The sequence below is a fragment of the Panthera onca genome, chromosome C1, assembly GCF_046562875.1.
Source record: "Panthera onca isolate mPanOnc1 chromosome C1, mPanOnc1 haplotype 2, whole genome shotgun sequence".
In the NCBI taxonomy this organism is placed as follows: Eukaryota; Metazoa; Chordata; class Mammalia; order Carnivora; family Felidae; genus Panthera; species Panthera onca.
The window spans coordinates 128,319,981-128,337,209 of record NC_138346.1 but is presented as its reverse complement, the minus strand read 5'-3'; the positions used below and the strand labels follow the sequence as shown (position 1 = coordinate 128,337,209).

The 17,229-nt window shown below is 56.1% G+C and overlaps 2 protein-coding genes across 5 annotated transcripts; both read left to right on the top strand.

Annotated features, from left to right (window-relative positions):
• Positions 1 to 1,040: 1,040 nt before the first annotated feature.
• ATXN7L2 (ataxin 7 like 2) lies at positions 1,041 to 10,104 on the top strand. Of its 3 annotated transcripts, XM_060624781.3 has the most exons (11): positions 1,043 to 1,652; positions 3,568 to 3,633; positions 3,796 to 3,900; positions 4,305 to 4,512; positions 4,816 to 5,102; positions 5,695 to 5,777; positions 6,134 to 6,384; positions 7,183 to 7,381; positions 7,525 to 7,646; positions 8,137 to 8,932; positions 9,952 to 10,104. In XM_060624781.3, exons 1-11 carry the CDS (start codon positions 1,526 to 1,528, stop codon positions 9,964 to 9,966), a joined length of 2,259 nt encoding a protein of 752 aa, XP_060480764.1. In that variant the 5' UTR covers positions 1,043 to 1,525; the 3' UTR covers positions 9,967 to 10,104. The 3 variants fall into 3 exon arrangements, with proteins under 3 accessions (XP_060480765.1, XP_060480763.1, XP_060480764.1); XM_060624782.3 differs by having other exon boundaries at positions 1,041 to 1,652; positions 4,912 to 5,102; positions 8,137 to 10,104; XM_060624780.3 differs by having other exon boundaries at positions 1,042 to 1,652; positions 8,137 to 10,104.
• An 88-nt stretch (positions 10,105 to 10,192) lies between these two features.
• Positions 10,193 to 15,932, top strand: CYB561D1 (cytochrome b561 family member D1). Of its 2 annotated transcripts, XM_060624785.3 has the most exons (3): positions 10,193 to 11,662; positions 12,198 to 12,235; positions 12,831 to 15,932. In XM_060624785.3, exons 1-3 carry the CDS (start codon positions 11,515 to 11,517, stop codon positions 13,332 to 13,334), a joined length of 690 nt encoding a protein of 229 aa, XP_060480768.1. In that variant the 5' UTR covers positions 10,193 to 11,514; the 3' UTR covers positions 13,335 to 15,932. The 2 variants fall into 2 exon arrangements, with proteins under 2 accessions (XP_060480768.1, XP_060480769.1); XM_060624786.3 differs by lacking the exon at positions 12,198 to 12,235 and having other exon boundaries at positions 10,193 to 11,529.
• The last annotated feature ends 1,297 nt before the right edge of the window (positions 15,933 to 17,229 follow it).

Here is a 17,229-nt window from a genome sequence, read left to right as displayed (position 1 = left end):
AAACTCAAAAGGCAAGAGATAGTGGCTTCCACAATACTGTTTCCATTTGCTCTGTGACCCAGACAAGCTTCCTGTCAGGAGGTGAAGGCTGTATGCCTTGCCCTCTTAACTATAAAGGTTCTTTCTGAACAAACTTGCACCTCTATCCCCCTTCTGACATGCTACCTTGCATTCCCTATATCTTGGACACAATATTGCATTCAATTTCACCAAGTTCCTGGACCCCCTAGGGATCATCTGTCGTTCTCAGGTTAAGGATCTCTGCTCTCAGAGATTATCCTTGCGGTACTTAAACCTTCCCTGGGTGAAAATGAGAAGAAAGTCTGAGGTCTTGAGGTCACAGACCTTGACTTATTTGCCTCCAATTTGGTTTCCCTTTAGCTTAAGAAATTAATATGGGGTGAGGTGTGAGGAGTTGAAGAGGGAAAAGAGAACTAGTATCTCTTTTCTGTTGTGATGCGGGGGTGGGAGGTAGGCTTTTGTCTCTTGATTGTGTGAGGGTGGGAAGAAATGTTATCAGCTGAGAAGAAGAAAGAGGATGATTAAGGTATTTTCCAGGCCATAGCAAGGAAAATGACAGATCTGATGAGAAATCTCCCTATGCTGAGGCTCTGGTAGCAGCCCTTCCAGCAGAGAAAATATTCATTAGAAAAAGAAGCCAAAGTGATGGATGGAGTCGGGGTCCAGCCAGGGTTTGGGAAGAGGCGGCACAGGGTATCGATCGCAGTTCTCAGGAGGAGAGAAGGATCAGCAGAGATGCCGCAAACACCAGCAGCCTCGGGGCCACCCAAGTTCCGGGGCTGGCTCTGGCTCGGAGATAGCCTTCTGTCATCCTGACAGGTGATCTTGATCAGCCCATCTAGGTCCTTCCAAACCCAGACAACGCCACTCCAACCCTCTGCCCTGCATCAGGGCAGCGTGGGTTTCCCACAGATGAAGCACAACACGGTAGACGAGGACCCTCCCCCCCCCCCCCTCCAACCCTTGTGTCCTTCAGCGCATCCTACAGACTCCCTCCCCTTGCCCTTCTGATTCACAGCGCCCACCTCCCTGCACCTACCCTATTCGATCTACTGGGGAGCGAAGTCGCTTCTTGACCGCCAGCCCGGGAAGGGGCGCCAGCCAGCTGGCGGAGACACGGCTTAGAGGGGCGTCTTGGGCAGAGAGAGGTTTGGGGCTAAGGTGTGTATGCAGTGAGCTTGGAAGAGTGGGCTGGTAGCACAAAGAATGTATGCACAAGGGTTAGGAGAGGAGGTCCTGGGGCTTTGGTCTCTTTGCCCCCCGCATTTGTGCATTTTGCAGGGGCTTTTGCAGCAAGCACGGTAGGCAACAGCACGCCCTCCAAGACTACATTTCCCAGAAGGCTACGCGGGAGGGAGAGTGAGGGGCAGGCAACCTGTGCTGCGCTTGCGCAAAGAGTGAGCTGGAAAGGTGGGAGGGAGAGGGGAGGCGTGCCCGCGGCGGGGCTTGGGGGGAGGGGGCCGCGCGGCGGTGGCGCCGGGGCGGGCGCGCGTCCGCGGCGGTGATGGCGGTGCGTGAACGCGCGGCGGCAGCAATGGCCGCTCTGGAGCGGCGGGTGCCGAGTCTCGATGACTTCGCGGGACAGAGCTGGAGCTCGTGGGTGGAACGGGCCGACCTGCCCGCGGCCGACGGTGAGTGAAGCTCCCCTAGAGTCCGGGGACCCCATCACTGTCTCCCCTCCCCCTCTCCGGGCCCCCGCCAGCAGAGGGGAGCCGCCGACGGGAGCCGCCGTCCGGCTCCCCGGCCCCCCAAACAAAGGACCCGCCGGGTCCTAGTGCCCGCCTGCTCCGTCACCTTCGCGCCTCCGGGTCCTAGCGCCGGCTCACAGCCCGCAGCCCACCCTGCCCACCTCTGCTTCTGCCGGTGCCCAGTACCTGCCCCCACATCTGCTTGCCTTTATCTTTCTCTTCGCCTGCTGTCCTCTAGCTTCCGCCCCTCCTGCACCTGCCTAGGGCTTTCCCCGTCCGCAACAGTCCTCTCCACGTGTTTCCCACGCACCCCACTTCTGTGCCCCCCTCCCAACACCCCTTGTTCTTTCGCCTTCTGCCCCACACCTCCTGCTCCTCGTCGGCGTTTGCCTGCCGGTTACAGTGCTACTGGACCACCCCCCCCCCGCCCCCTCCGCATTAGTTCGTCGGTCCATCCATCAATCCATCCTCCCTTCCTCCCTCCTTTCGTCCATCCATCCCTCTCTGCCTGCAACCCTCAGTCCTTTCCCGGGCCTCTTGCCCTCCCTCTTGGCTCTCTCCCCTGACCCCCACCTTCTCTAGGCCCCTGAGTGCCTTTAGTAAGGGGGCTGACAGCCCCTTCTGCTGATCTTTGTCTCCTGGGCCCCAGGGGGCACCTGGCCTCGTGGCCTTTGGGGTGACAGCAGGCATCACAGCCCTGAAGAAGTTTGCAAGTGAGAAGAGGTGGAGGAGGAGACCGCATGGAGCGGTCTCTGATGACACTTGTTCTCCTCTGAGACATCCGACTCCCAGCTCAGTTCTGCCCATCACTGCATTTAAACGGACTTAAGAGTGGGAGCTGCCCCTTGTCTCTTGCATGCCTAACCCACTACCCTTCATATCTGGAGATTATGTAAGACTGTCAGCGATCTTCTCATCCTAGAAAGGGGCAAATCTATTAGTAGGCGTTAGAAGCACATCTAAGTGGAAGCCCAGGCTACCCCAGGACTGCCCCATGCTGGGTGGGCAAGGATGGGGCCATTGTCAGGGTCTGGGTGCTTTGAGAACCGGAAATGGAATCAGACGGGTTTGGTGACTCAGAATTGATTTTTTTTTCCAAGGGACAGGGAGGGGGCGTAGAGAAGGGGAGGGGAGAGGAGTGAGGTAGGGGGATGGGGGAAAGAGCTGCCTTGCACAGCTAAGATGTTTTTGTCATCAACCCAGAAACTGAGGTACAAGGGCAACCCTTGCCCAAAGCCCTCCTAAAGAGGGGAGGGGCTTGCATAGCTGACCACGGGGACTTTGAAGATGCCATAGGACCCCCAATACAGCAGTTTCTGTGCTCTGTGACCATCCTGTCAACGCAGGACCTGAGAAGCTGGGTGTAACTTTGTCAGTGCCATGGTAACCCAAGTGGAACAAAATTGCATTCATGGGGATGGAGTCCTAGGAGAGTGTATGTTTGGTATGACACAGAGTAGCAGAAAGGACCCATCTAAGAAATCTCAAGAAGGGTATAGTAAAATATGCTAAGGATTGTTTCTCATTTAAATGGGGAAGCAAGCCCAGAAGGAGATCATATTTACCCACAATCACTCAGCTAGTCAGCAGTGGAACCCTGACTTGCACCTTGGAGTGAAGGGTCCATAGGAAAGGTGCCAGGATCCCTTCTAATGGAATTAGCTCATTGCAGAGGTAGCAGGTAAAGGAAGAATGGGCGCTTGAAAATGACCCACTGAAAGCTTCTCCAAGTGGTCCTGAGCACCAGGAGCTTGTTAGGGAGTGTGGGCTTCCTACTGCTTGGCTGCCAGTGCTGGTTGGGTAGGAGTTGGGGCTTCTGGGGTAGGGGTGGGCCTTCTGAGCTGTGTTTCTCCTCCAGGGGCTGAGTTGGAGGAGAGTAACAAAAACACAAAGAAGTTGGATGCCATGACCCTCATTAAAGAAGGTGGGAGTTGACACACATTAGGGCTGGGACCTGGGGCAGATGGGGGGCTGCAGGGGTGGGGGTGGGGAAGGTATCTTCTGAGTGGGGGTAGGAGTGCTCTCTGATCTTACAGAGAAACCCTGGGATCCCCAGCCCCAGTGATAAGGACTTCTGTCATTGCAGACATGTCCATCTTCGGGCACTGCCCTGCCCATGACGACTTCTATTTGGTTGTGTGTAACCACTGCAGCCAAGTGGTGAAGCCTCAAGCTTTCCAGAAGCACTGCGGTGAGGGGCGCCCTAGGGAGGAGATAGAGGGAACAGGGGAAGGTGGAGCACAGAACTCTGAGGACAGGGTCAGTTGGGAGGTCACGTGGGTAATAGGGGAAGGCGCTGGGGATCAGAAGGTCCTGGGGGCGGTTTCAGAGGATTGTGGCGGGTCAGGGTGATTGTTTGAGCAAAATTCTAGCATCTGGTGGAATTAGAGGAAGAGCTAAAAGGTTCAAGAAACTGGATCCTAGAATTTTTGAGTCTTGAAGGCTCAGATTCAGGTGGGAAGATGGCAAATTTAAAATCTAGTCTTGGGAAAGTCCAGAGTTTGTATTGTGAGTCCATGAGCAGGGCTAGGAGGTTGGGGAAGGAGGCAGTTGATACCACTCACCTCGATTACTCTCTCCACCTCCTGGTGACAGAAAGAAGACATGGGCCCCTCAGCAAGCTTTACGCCCGGGCCCCACCCCCACCTCCAGCCCCTGCCAGCTCTCAAAAATGCCATGTAGTGAATGGGCAGGGCCCAGCTTGTAGGGCCCCAGGTTCCACCAAAACCTCCAGGGAGAAGGGCCAGGGGTCCCGGAGCCGTGGCCACCAGCCTCCTGATAAGACACAGAAGGACAACCTCTGGTAAGGAGAGGCTGGAGACTCCCTGAGACCAGCCTTGACCCTGACCCTAGCCCAGGGAGGGATTAACACAAATGCAGGCAGCTGTGGGGCCGTGGGCACTGCTCACAGCAGGAGGCAGCCAGCTCTCTCTGCCGCTCCCTTCCATATGTTCCAAGGAATATGGGGTCCCCTTTTCCCATGTTCTGCACCCCTGCTGGAGCCCACCCAAATTCCAGGGCTGGGAAGGAGATGGCTCTGGGCTAGAGTCCAGGGCCCAGGCCCAGCCCCCCTGCCCCCCAGCCCACACCCTCTCTCCATATGTAGCCTTTTCGTGCCTGTGGTGAATCTGGAGAAGATGTCCAGTCTCCCGAAGCCCGATGGACACGGAATCAGGGTGGCCCCGCCCTCTGCTTTCCTCAGCCAGCCTGGCGGCCTCACCAAGGACTCCCCTGGAAAAACCCCCATGGCAACCCCTTCTAAAGAACCTCCTGGGAGAGAGAGCATCGAGATGACCCCCAGCGAGGGCCCCAGTCACCGGGCTGAAGGCAGCCCCCCTGAAAAGGAGCCTGGTGGGGCCAGACTGCCCCCCAAAACCCACCGGAAGATGGCTCGTAAGTAGTCATGATCTTGGGGGTCAGGAAGGTAGAGTGGGAACCCTTTTGGACTGCTTTGTCCTTGGACCTGACGGAAAGGGGTCAGGAACGAGTGGGCCCGGCCATCACTGGTTGCAGGGTACGGGAGCCCATGGTCACCCCTTGATGTGGACACGTGCTTAAACTCCTTGCTTTCTAGGAAGCCTCTCTCCAGCCCAGGTTTCCTGATCAAGGCTAAGGGAGCTTATGCCCAAGCAGGGCATCACCCTGGGCTGTTGACCTTTAGCTCTTTTCTCACCTAGATCCAGGGCACCCGATCGCTCCCACAGCTGGTTTCTCTGGCATCCCACATACCTGTGGCTGCTTTTGTTTCTTGATATGTGTTGCCCTGTTTTGGACTTGGCATTGCTAAAAGGAGGGCCTGGGCTGGGCATGGGGATGGGGATAGTTCTTTCGCCCAGCAGGGAGCTGCTGGTGCTGGGAGGCGTTTCTCTGGGAGGCCGGAGCCCTGGACTTGACCGCCGGAGGCTCTTGTGTCTCAGGCCCAGCTCTCCCTAGGCCTTTCCATGGGAAATGGCCCTGGGGTTCACAGGAACTGTTTTCCCCACAGGGAAGGAGTGCGACCTCAACAGGCAGTGTGGGGTAATAAACCCAGAGACCAAAAAGATCTGTACCCGCCTACTAACCTGCAAGGTAATCCCAGTCCCACCGCACCGTGAGGGACAGCACACACACAGGTCCTGGGCAAGGAGAGAAACCACAGCGTTAGCCAAGATCCAGCTCAGAGGGTGGGAGTAAAGCCCCAGTGAAGCAAGGGGAGAGGAGGCTGTTCTCAGTGGGCCCACGGTGGAACAGTAGGTAGGGGTGGCTTCCAGATTGCCCCACTCCAATGGAAGGTTCTGGTCCTTTGGGGGAGTGAAACAAAGACACACAAATACACCCACAAACATACTCACAGCCCCCTTCTCCACTTGCCCAGGCTAGAGCACACTGCTGCCTCTTACTCCTGCTCAGCTCACACCCCCTCCCCACCCTTCACCCTATTCTAGATCCACTCAGTGCACCAGCGCCGGGAGGTCCAGGGCCGAGCCAAGGACTTTGACGTGCTAGTGGCAGAACTGAAGGCTAACTCTCGCAAAGGGGAGTCTCCCAAGGAGAAGAGCCCAGGGCGCAAGGAGCCCACTCTTGAGCGCCCCTCCCAGGAGCCCCTCTCTTCAGTCCAGGTTGTGGCAGCAGCCGCCCCCAGCAGCACCTTCTCTGCTCGCGCCAAGCAGACCTACCCATACTGTGCACTGCCCAGGTAAGTCCAGGATCCAGTCCCCCATCTGGGGACACTTGGTCTGAAACCATCAGGGACCCCGGGAGATTGACCCAGGGAGTCTCACTCTGCCCTGAGCTTGGGGGATACCTGGGGGCCCCCAGCAGTGGTGTGGAAGTAGGGGACTACCTGCTTCTAACCAAGCATACCGTAGTACCTGAGCCTCTGTGTAGCTTGCCAGTTACAGTACCTGGGATAAAAACATTTTCCCAGCTGCTTCTGACAGGCCAAAACTTGTAACTGGGGAACCGAAAGGGTCAGGGTCCTGGGTGAGGCAGTCCTACTGTATTCATTCACTGGCCCCTTCGTGTGCAGAGGCTGCGCTGGAGCCCTGGGAGAGCCTGCCTTGCCGGAAGGAGACACATGCATCTCTGCCTGTAACACAGGGGGCAGACGCGAAACAGGCTCAGCTCACAGACAGGCTCATGCAAGAAGGGGGTTGAGAGAATTGACTGGGCTGACCAGAGCTGGGTGCAGTTAAGCTCAGAAGATTTTCTGGAGGAGGCAAATCTGGAGCAGATTCCCCACACCCCCCCCCCCACCCCCCAGGAGGCAGGGCCTGGGAAGTGAAGGGGCTGGGGAGAGGATCCCTTGGGAGCTGTGGCCCCTGACCTTTCCGGCTCTTACAATGTGAGCTCTGTTGTTCCCTCCCTTCCTGTCCTCCTTCCTCTTTGTCTGATTGCCCAGCAGGGTGTCTGCCCTGGCGGTTCAGGGACACCCCCACCCCGACCCACTCCTGTCTCAGTCTCATCGCCCTCACATCCCCTTTGGCCCTTCCAGGTCCCGGGCCTCCTCTGAGAGTGAGTTGGATGATGAAGGCCCCTGTGGTGGTGATGGGGACCCAGGCCTGTTCCCCTTTCCCCTGCCCCGGGGTGGGGCCCAGGCCTCCAGCGAGGAGAGTGAGGAGGAGGGGACATCTGAGGACCTCCACCTCCCCCCTGACTGCCATTATGCAACCCGGCCCCCGCGGCCACAGGCGGTAAGGACCTGGGGCAGGGACCTGGGGTGGGGGGTGGCCCAGCCCTCCTGGCCCACAGTGCGGGGAGGAGGTCAGATCCTTTGTACAGGAGCCCTCCCTGCCTCCCAGGCCCCGCTAACCACGGACCTTCCTTCTGCCTCTAGTTCTGCACGTTTGGGAGCCGGCTGGTGAGTCCAGGATGCTACGTGTTTAGCCGCCGGCTGGACCGGTTCTGCTCAGCACTGAGCTCCATGCTGGAGCGGCACCTCAGCTCACACATGTGGAAGTGAGTCTCTCAGGCCCAGAACTTCCCTCCCTAGACCTCAAGCCCCAGACATACGTGAGCTTCAGAAGCCCTAATTCTTCTCACATACCTATGGATGTGGTTCGGCGTTTGTCGGGAAGACCCCAGATAGAACGAACAGGAGGTGGGGAAACTTGGCAGCCTGAAGCTGGGCTAAGGCAGGGCATGGGTGGGCGGTCTGGGAGGGAATCCCGACTCTTAGCCATCACTTCCAGTACCTCTTGGGTGACTAGGGATAGGGGATGTCCAAACTGCGATTTGAAACGAGGTTCTTAATGGGTGTGTATACTAGTTCATTCCTGCTTATCCCTGTGCTGTCTTCCTAACCCTCAGTTCCAGTGTCTCCCAGCAGATGGCAGCAAGGCCGGGGCTCTGTGGGCCATCTCTAGGTGGGGCGGAGAGACTGGTGTATGTCGGAAGGGAGGGCCTCTTGTTTGCTTGGCATCTCAGTGGAGCTCTCTCTCTGCTGCAGGAAGATCCCACCGGCGGCTGAGCCTCCATCCCACCTTGTCAGCTCCGCACTCGCTGCTCCCCTGAGCCCATCCTCTACTGGCAGCTGCCCCCGCCTTCCAGGCCCACCCCTCAGACCCGCCTGCCCAGCCTCCACGCCCCCCGCCAAGGACGGCCTTGTCCCCAGCTACCCTGCAGGCTCCCCCAGTGTGGCAGCTGCCTGCAGCCAGGCGGAGTGCATGGGCGGGAGCCAGGCCATCACCTCACCACTGCCTGCCAACACGCCATCCCCATCCTTCAGCAAACTCCCGCCTTCGAAGGCCAGCAAGTCGTCCAAAGGCAAGGACGGGGCTGAGGTGGAGGCCCCTTCTCGAAAGCGAAAGTTATCACCAGGCCCCACTACTTTCAAACGGACCTGCATCCTGGATCCCCCTGGAAAAGGCAAACCCTCTGGCTGCCGGGGCCTCTCGGCCAAGACTAAAACCTCCCTGGGCATGGGGCTTAATGGGACAGTGGGGCCAAGAGTGAAGCGGGCAGGGCCCCTGGACTGTCGGGGTTCCCCTCATCAGCCCCCTACTCCAGTCAAGGCTTCTCAGCTGGACAACCGGGGAGCGGCTGGACACCCAGCCAAGGCCCTGCCAACCACTTGCCTCTCTGAGGAGGAGGTAGCCAAGAAGCGGAAAAACCTGGCCACTTACTGCCGGCCAGTGAAGGCCAAGCACTGCCAGGCTGGCGCCCCTGCTGATGCGGCCTGTTCTGTGCGCCGCAAGAAGCCGGGTCCAGCCATGGCCTTTGAGGAGAAGTGTTCTACACTGAAGGTACCAGCCCAGCTCCCTGAAGAGCATGGGCAGGGAAAAGTCAGGATGGACGAGGGTAGAATACACAGTGGGGACCTGACACAGAGAAGGTGCTAAGTAAATGTTTGTGTAGGGAAGGGATGAAAGAGGAAATTGAGACAGTTCCTGGGCCATCTTCTCTAGGGAGAGGTAGGTCAGCTCTTCGAAAGGTAACCTAGCTTTTGTTTGATGGGCCTCCCTTTATCTCCAGCCCTCTCCCTTGAGCTAAAGAGATGCTACCTTTCCCCTGCCCCGACACCTGCTTCTGTTTTAATCAAAGGGCCACTTTCTGAATTGGCTGTGGCCTTCACACCAGGAACTAGAGCTACCTCTGTCCCCTGAAGGAAAGGCAGTTGGATTCCATGAACTCTGATGGGAAAGGTTTGGGCAATGGGGTGGAGTCTGGGTTGCCAAGCTGTGGCCCGACATGCTGGGCAGCAGGGTGGGCAGGCTGATCCAGTTCTTTGGTTCTGCCTCTGGGCATCAGGGCATGCAAGGGCAGGAACACCACCCAAGGTCCACATACGTATATGTGCCCACCTTGCACATGTGCCCACTTCCGGGTTTTCAGGGGCTAGGCGAGTTTTCCAGGGTTTCTGGTAAAGCCAGCAGCCAGGTTTATGTGCCTCTTCTGATGGCAGCCCTGGAGTAGCATTATATGGGCTATATCCATTTGATCTCAGCCAGGAGGACTTACTGGCGGTGAGACAGGGGATGCCCTTCCGGTTCAGGCACGGGCCAGACGTGTACCAAATCCTCTGGCACCCATATGAAAGGGTTTGGGGCAGTGCCCCACACGTGTGTGCATGTGTACATGGGTGTTTTCAGGCTGTCCCTGTTGGGCTGGCATTCATCTCTCCCTTCACCCTTCACCCGGCTTCCCTCACCAGCCCAGCAGGAGAAAAGCAAGCTTTAGCTCCAATGGTCCACACAGTGCACGGGTAGGAGGCCTGCTAGGCCCCCCAGCCTGACCGTGTCTCTTGCCTCTTGTCTTCCTGCAGTCTAAAGCCCATTAACAAGAAAGTGCCTGCCCACTGCGATGGAGCCGCCAGCACCTCCTCCCCTCCAGATCCGGGCCCCAGGCTGCTGCCGCTTTTTATAACTTTATATTATTTTTTTTAAGAAAAAAAAAAAAACTCTTTAAAATACCTCAAGACTGTCTCCCTGTTCTGTTGCTGCTAAGAAAATGTAAAAACAGAAACGTAGAAAAGGAAGGAAAAAGATGTAATAAAATGAGTGTCCTTGCTGTCCCCATCCGCACCCCAAGAGGCCAAGATGATGGGCAGCCAGACTCCAGCTCCCATCTCTTGCCTGCAGAAGTCTCTTAGCTCTTATATTTTTGTCCTTTTAAACAATGTGGAAATGGCTGGGGTTTGTGTCATGGGGGCAGTCTTCTCTTCAGATAAGATGATGAGGCATGTAGCTCTGAGGGAGCAAGGCTAGCCAGAGTCTTTACCCCAGAGATGACTCCAGTCATCAAGGGAAACTTGACGGGGTGGGGAGCCACACCTCCGGCTCTACTCTCAGGTCTTTGCCCTGAACCTCTGTGGGAGTCAGCTAGGGCCCTTCTCCAGTCTTTCAGCCTCCATCCAGTCCTGGGCCTCCATCCCATCTCTGAATTATTGCCTCAGTCTCCAGCTGTTCCTGCCCTTCCCGCCTCTCACTAGCAGCCTTATTTTCTCAACCACTCGGGGAGCTCGAATTGAGTTGGTAACTGCTCTAAGGATGTCCGTGATTTCTGCGGGACAGCCTGTTTTGGTCTCTGTCCGTAGCCTGTGGGTTTGCCCTTCAGGAAGGGATAGGGTCTCTCCCAGGTAGGTCTCCTTACGGTGAACCACACCTTTTTGGAGGCAAGAAGGGGAAGGGTATGATCACTTACAGATCTTCTGGTGTGGGAGGCAGCAGGAATGTGGGAGGACCTGGTCCCTCAGGATCACCTGGCTCCCCAGGACTGAACAGATGGTGTGGAGGTGGGAAGGGCTGCGTGTGCCCTAGTTCTTCCCTTTATCTCACTGGAGACTAGTGCATGTCCCTCCTTTGGTCCTCAAACCTGAACTCACCAGGCACAGGGCACTAGTTTTTGGCCTTGTCCTTTCGGTCTCTTTGCTTTTAGGCGGAAAAGACTCTTATTCCCTTAACAAGCCAGAAGAAGGGATGGCAGGAGGGTGTAGGCAGGTTGAGAAATCCAGTGTTTCTACAAGACTTTTCAAACCACTGGTCTCACACTCTTGGTTCAGTGTACGCAGTTTGTGATTGGGGTTTGGGTGGAATCAGTTACCATACGTGTAATTTCTACGGGCTACTTGAGGCGTAAGTCCTTGTGGACAGAAAGGTGCAAATGAGGTTGAAACCAGGCTGGTCGCCTGCTGTCGGGTCCCCTTCTGCCCCCAGGGCTCCGTAGGGCCGACGCGCTTTCCCCCCAGCCCACAGAGGGCGCTGTGGGCGAGTCCGCCGTACTGCCGGCGGCGGCCCGGGGAGGGGCCTCTCCCGCCGTCGCGGCCGCCTCCGCGATCGCAAACCCGGAAGACGCGCTCTAGCAGCTGTGAGTGTGCGCCGGCCCGGCCATGCAGCCCCTGGAGGTAGGTCTGGTTCCCGCTCCAGCGAGGGAGCCGAGACTGACCCGCTGGCTGCGGAGAGGCAGTGGGATCTTGGCGCACCTGGTGGCTTTGGGCTTCACCATCTTTCTGACTGTGCTGTCCCGGCCGGGAACCAGTGAGTGTGCAAGGCGGGGCGGGGCCAGGAAAGGGGGCGGAGCCGGGATGCTGGAGGAGCGGCGCCTGGAGCGCTCGGAGAACTGGCGTGGGGACCCCCGCAGTGGTGGGGGGAGGCGTACTGTGGAGGGGTAGTAAGGGCGTGGTGGGGCGGGTCCCCGGGAGGTGGGTCCTGGAAGGATCCGACTCTGGGTGCTGGGGTGGAGAGGCAGACACTGAACTGACCTCAGCTCATCAGAAGCAGAGACCCTCATGGAGAATACAAGCAAAGAAGACCAAGGTCCATTCTAGGACTGGGCTGACAGCTGCGAGGTGCCGAATGGGGAACACAAGCCAAATTGATGTATATTTGTCCCCTTAGTTGGTCATCGTAAGGCCCCCTGACTGCTCCACTTTGCACGGAGCTCCTGATTCGTGATTGGAGCTGGGGATAGTACACTGACCTTTCCCCTATAGCCAGATTTTTTGGGCTCCAGCCAGCCACAGGGGCAGAAACAATGGTGCCCAGCCGTCAGTCTGTTCTCTTTGATTCTTAGGTCTTTTCTCCTGGCACCCTGTATTCATGGCCTTGGCGGTGAGTTTGGGCTTCTTTTCTGGAGCTGATTCGTTAGAATATGCCCGTAGGGAAGCATCCAGCCTTTGGAAGACGTGCAGCCTTTCTGAGGCTCAGAGAGGTGGGGGAAAGAGCAAGGGCCCCATCTTTCCCTGCAACCTATGATTGGGAGACATGGAGGGCCGGGCTGTAGTTAGTATCAAGTGGTTGAAGGGGGTTGGGAGAGTATGGAAAATGTATCTTTCTCCCCTAGGGTCTGAAAGGAGGAAGTAGAAGGCGTGTTGTCCAATCACCCCCCCCCCCCCCAACACCCCTACCCCCTCAAAGTTCAGGAACTTGCTAAAGATTTGCTTAATATTGGTCAAGAAGTGGGAATCATTGCCTGTGGAGGAGGAGGAGGAGGTAGGGCATGGATGTCAGCCTGAGTGATAAAACTTCCACTCGAGTGTTGATTCTCCATTGTGCCCAGAAATCCTGACCTGTGATGCAGGAGGTCCTGGTGGGAGTTCTTTGGCCTCCACCCTTTGTACTCCCTGTTTGGATGTATGAGAGCACCCCTTTTTTCTTAGGCCTCCAAGCTGGCCTGAGGCTCATGGGCCCTCTCCTGTGTTCACAGTTCTGCCTCTGCATGGCTGAGGCCATCCTGCTCTTCTCGCCTGAGCACTCCCCGTTCTTCTTCTGCTCCCGAAAGGCTCGGATCCGACTCCACTGGGCAGGGCAGACCCTAGCCATCCTCTGTGCAGCCCTGGGCCTGGGCTTCATCATCTCCAGCAGGACCCGCAGTGAGCTGCCCCACCTGGTGTCCTGGCACAGCTGGGTAGGCGCTCTGACCCTGCTGGCCACTAGTGGTCAGGCACTATGTGGGCTCTGCCTCCTCTGTCCTCGAGCAGCCAGAGTCTCAAGGGTGGCTCGCCTCAAGCTCTACCATCTGACTTGTGGACTGGTGGTCTACCTGATGGCTACAGGAACGGTGTTCCTAGGCATGCACTCAGTGTGGTTCCAGGCCCAGATCAAAGGTGCAGCCTGGTACCTGTGCCTGGCACTGCCCCTCTATCCGGCCCTGGTGATCATGCACCAGATCTCCAGCTCCTACTTGCCAAAGAAGAAAATGGAAATGTAAGTTCCTCTGAACTTTGAATGTAGGGGGACACTTGCCTTGGACTTAAATGTTTCCTCTGGTGACCTTCAAGGGATCCACTTCAGAAGTGGTAGGATTTTTGTACTTCTTAGCTGGGCCAGGGGCCACAGAAACCCAAACTGCTATTGCTGATGACAATTCAGGGGGCCCAAATGGGGAAATATACTGGGTGCAAGTGGAAGGTGATGGGGGGGGGGGGGGCCTTGGTCCTGAAGCCTCCACTCTTGATGGGACACAGAAGTGTTGGGCGGCGGTGGTGATGGTGTTGGCAGTCATTTCATGCCTGTGCTCCTGATGGAGAGTTGGGTTACGGTAACTTATGAATGAGCACAGTGGCTCTTTGGGTCTGTTGGAGACAGCAGTGTGGAGAGAGCCCATGGGTTATGGTTCCTGTAGGTTCTAATGTGCAACCTTAGGCAAGTCACATGCCTCAGGACCTCAGTTTCCATATCTGTGTCATGGGTGAGTTTCTAAACAATCTCCCAATATTCAGTGTCTGTCAGGTTGATGTCACAGAACACTCTCCCCGCTCTGGAACGGTGGCTGGACCACTAAGCAGACTCAGGATGTGATTCATACATTTGTTATTCTCTCATCCCTCTGAAGGGACAGGTCTGTCTTTGTGGCCTTCCAGGAATCTGTGCCAATTTGGCTCCTGGACTAGGGCACAGAAGGTCAGGCACTGTGGAAAGAAGGGTCCCATGTGAGGCTCTTTTGAACTCCAAGACAGTAAAGGCACTAAAGTCACTTTAAAGCTTTTGAAGGAGCAGAAGGGCATTGGCCTAACCAAGCCTATGGCTCCTGGCTGGGCGTCTTAGCTCAGTTAAGAACTTCCTTTAGCCCACCTCAGAATCTGGGCTTGAGGGCTGCATGTCATGGGTTTGCACCTTCCCCGACATGTGTTCTCAGTGGCAAAGTAGTCCTGAGCTTCTCATGTTCAGCCCTTCCTAGGGCTCACATTCTTGCCTTAGCACATAGCTTTATGTAGGTATTCTGAAACTTTTAGAACAAACTAAGAGCTAAGGAAGAGGGGTAGGGCTTTTCTGATCTGGGGAAAACAGTCTCCCTGGTCCCTTTCTCAGCTAAGCTTTTCTCAGTTGCGGTCTCTTGCCAGCTCTTTGGTCTAGGAGGGGGCTGAGTTTGTTGCCAGTTGGCAAAAAAGGGCTGGGCCCTCTTCCCTGTAGAGACCCCTCCTTGTTCCAAACTGAAGCTAGTTCCCCAGACCATTCTCAGTGGTGAGGGCTGGATGCCGGACTGGTTAACTGTGATCTGGCTTGGTCGCAGAGATGGGACCTCCATAGATCATGACAAGGACTGAAGACGGCTAAGCCAGAAAAGCTGATGTTGAGGCAAGTAAAGACAGCTCAGGGGATACTCTGGGAGGCCTGGGTATAGGGGCTGGAGCTCCAGGTCCCAGAAGCAGGGCAGGCGTTCCTAGATGGCAATAATTTAGATGTCCCAGGTCTTCCTAAGATGTAAGACCTTCCTGTCTGGGTGGCTCGGAAGCAAGGAGGTTGGTATGATTTAACAGTCCAGGAATTGGGACTGCGAGGGCACAAGCATCCTCTGAGTGGATCTCATTGGGTCAGATGGCATCTCCAGGAGCTCTCCAGACCCAGAGCATCTAAAGGGGGTCTGTGCTGTTCAGAGGGTGATTATACCTGTCTTATTGTCTGCTCTTCTCTCTCAAACTACCCAATGTGGTCTGAACTTGGAGAAGATGGTTCCTGGGGCATTCTTCCCTAGTGTCACTTGGATCAGGGACTCCATCTCCTCTCCCCCTGTCACAGCCAGTGCTGGGAGTCCCATCCTGTCTACAGCAGGGTGACAGGGCCGGTGAGGTTCACCAGCTTCTGCGAGCCAAGCAGGCAGCGCCATAAAGCCTGAGCCTGCCTGAGGTGTTGCCTCCTCCCAGGTGGTGCGGGGGCTGGTGGGCGGGCGGGCAGGCGGGCTGACAGCCGGCAGTTTGCGTGGGCTGTGCCAGCTGATGTCTATTCCCAGCCCTCGGAGGAAGGGGGAAGTCATTTATATTCTGCAGGAGGAAGGGGCGCCAGCTGTCACCTATCTGACCAGGAGGCCTGAAGGGCAAGGGCACAGGGCCGAGAGGAGGGCACAGGTGGTCTTCTGCTTAGCCTGACTGCAGTATAGGGAGTAGGTCACCAGGAGGAGCCCTTCTTCCCGGTTGGCCAGGTTGTGGGGGGACTTCTGCCCCCCTTCTCTGAATCCCATCACCACCTGCCCTCACATCCTGGGCCAGCAGCTGGACAACCATTAGACCTCAGTGCCAGGGCACTCTTCCTCCAGCTGGGAAGAGGTAGCTGCCTGCTACATATGCCTCCTGCTTGTGTGTTTCCTCCTCCCTACACCCTCTGTTTCCCCCACCTCTCTTTATCTCCCCATCTGGGATATTAGCTGGGCTCCTCAGCAATGAGGCAGAGGCCTTGGGGGAAGAAGCGAATGTCTGCCCTTTTGCCCTTGTTCCCTGGCTAGGGAAAGCTGCTAGTAGTCAGCCTGTACTGTCTTTTTTAAAAAAAGCCAGGGTGCTCAAATTAAAAAAAAAAAAAAAAAAAAAAAAAAAAAGCATGTCATTTGCACAAATTTGCATATCAGGCTCACTAAGACTTGATTCCAAATATGATATTTTAAACTCAACCTTGAGGACATTAGAAATGTAGATGTTTTTTGTAACCAAATCCAAATGGTAACAGGATTACCAGTCTGGGTTCAGACCCCCTCCCCCAGCCCCCATCTTTCCCGTAACCACTCCCCTTGAGCCCCACCAGAGCTGGGGTTGGTGTTGAATGGCAGGAGCCCTGTGTCTTGGGGAATTAATTCTTCCAGCCTCACCTTCTTGGCTGTTCAGCTGCATCAAAGGTAGGCCACCGCCCCTTGCCAGCCTGTTTCTCCTCTCCCTAGCATCTCACAGGGCAGACTGCCCGTCCCAGTCCCTGACACCGGCCTGTCCCTTCTTTCTCATTGTCTCCACCCTTCCACCCCCGTGCATGGCTGCTCTGGGTCTTGTTTTTCAAACCTCACTGTGGGAGATCTAGGCATCTTCCCTGAGCCAGCTGGCTGCTGTGCCAAGGCCTGTTCAGAGTTAACAATAATCATTAGCTGCACAGTGCTGGGGCCTTTCAGCTCCAGGGCTCTAGGCACTTGCAGGCTGAGTCAGCCAGCCCTCACCTTCCCCCTCCTTCTGGGCAGCTAGAGTGTAATGGAATGGGGAGGGGGTGGTCAGAGTCTCACTTCCTAACCATGGCTTGAGGCTGCTTTCCTTTGGGAGTGGGCCTTGAGCTTCCTCTGGGTATATTACTAAGGCCTTTTCACCTGACAGAGATCAAGACGGGAACACAGCGTAGGCTCTGCTGAGAGTGGCAGTGGCCGTTGTTGACCCTGAACCTCCAGTACTCCTGTTCTTCCTTCTGTTATCTGTCTTAACTTCCAGAGGACACCCCTGGTCCTGATGCCCCAATCTCAGCATTTCTGGTGGCCCTTTGCAACCTTAGGGAGCAGGGAGGCTTCTGGGGTAGTGCTCTACTCTTCCTGTATCCGGTTGACCTAAGAGCCTGTGTATCATGCAGTAAAAAGCACATTGGCCTGGGAACCAGGAGGGCTGCAGTCTACATTTGCTCAGCTCCTAACACTGGTGTGGCTGTGGGCAAATCACTTACTGTTTGACCTACCTCACAGGGATGTTGTGAGGGTTTGATGAGAAAATGCATGTTAACAGGCATTGGAAAGTCCAAAGTATTAAATGTAAACAGGTGATAGTATGTTCTTGTCCTTGACTCTTTCATTCAACCTGGCTCTGGGTTTGATGCTTCTTTTATAGGGAGGCGATAAAGTTACGGCTAAGATGCTTAGAGGACCCAAGTCC

Bases quoted from the DNA above. Each gene is read 5' to 3' on its own strand.
- ATXN7L2 (XM_060624780.3), top strand. From the start codon at position 1,526: ATGGCGGTGCGTGAACGCGCGGCGGCAGCAATGGCCGCTCTGGAGCGG. The intron at 5,778-6,133 runs GTAATCCCAGTC...ACCCTATTCTAG, and splicing joins CCCGCCTACTAACCTGCAAG to ATCCACTCAGTGCACCAGCG. The intron at 6,385-7,182 runs GTAAGTCCAGGA...TGGCCCTTCCAG, and splicing joins CCATACTGTGCACTGCCCAG to GTCCCGGGCCTCCTCTGAGA.
- CYB561D1 (XM_060624785.3), top strand. From the start codon at position 11,515: ATGCAGCCCCTGGAGGTAGGTCTGGTTCCCGCTCCAGCGAGGGAGCCG. The intron at 11,663-12,197 runs GTGAGTGTGCAA...TTTGATTCTTAG, and splicing joins GCTGTCCCGGCCGGGAACCA to GTCTTTTCTCCTGGCACCCT. The intron at 12,236-12,830 runs GTGAGTTTGGGC...CTGTGTTCACAG, and splicing joins CTGTATTCATGGCCTTGGCG to TTCTGCCTCTGCATGGCTGA.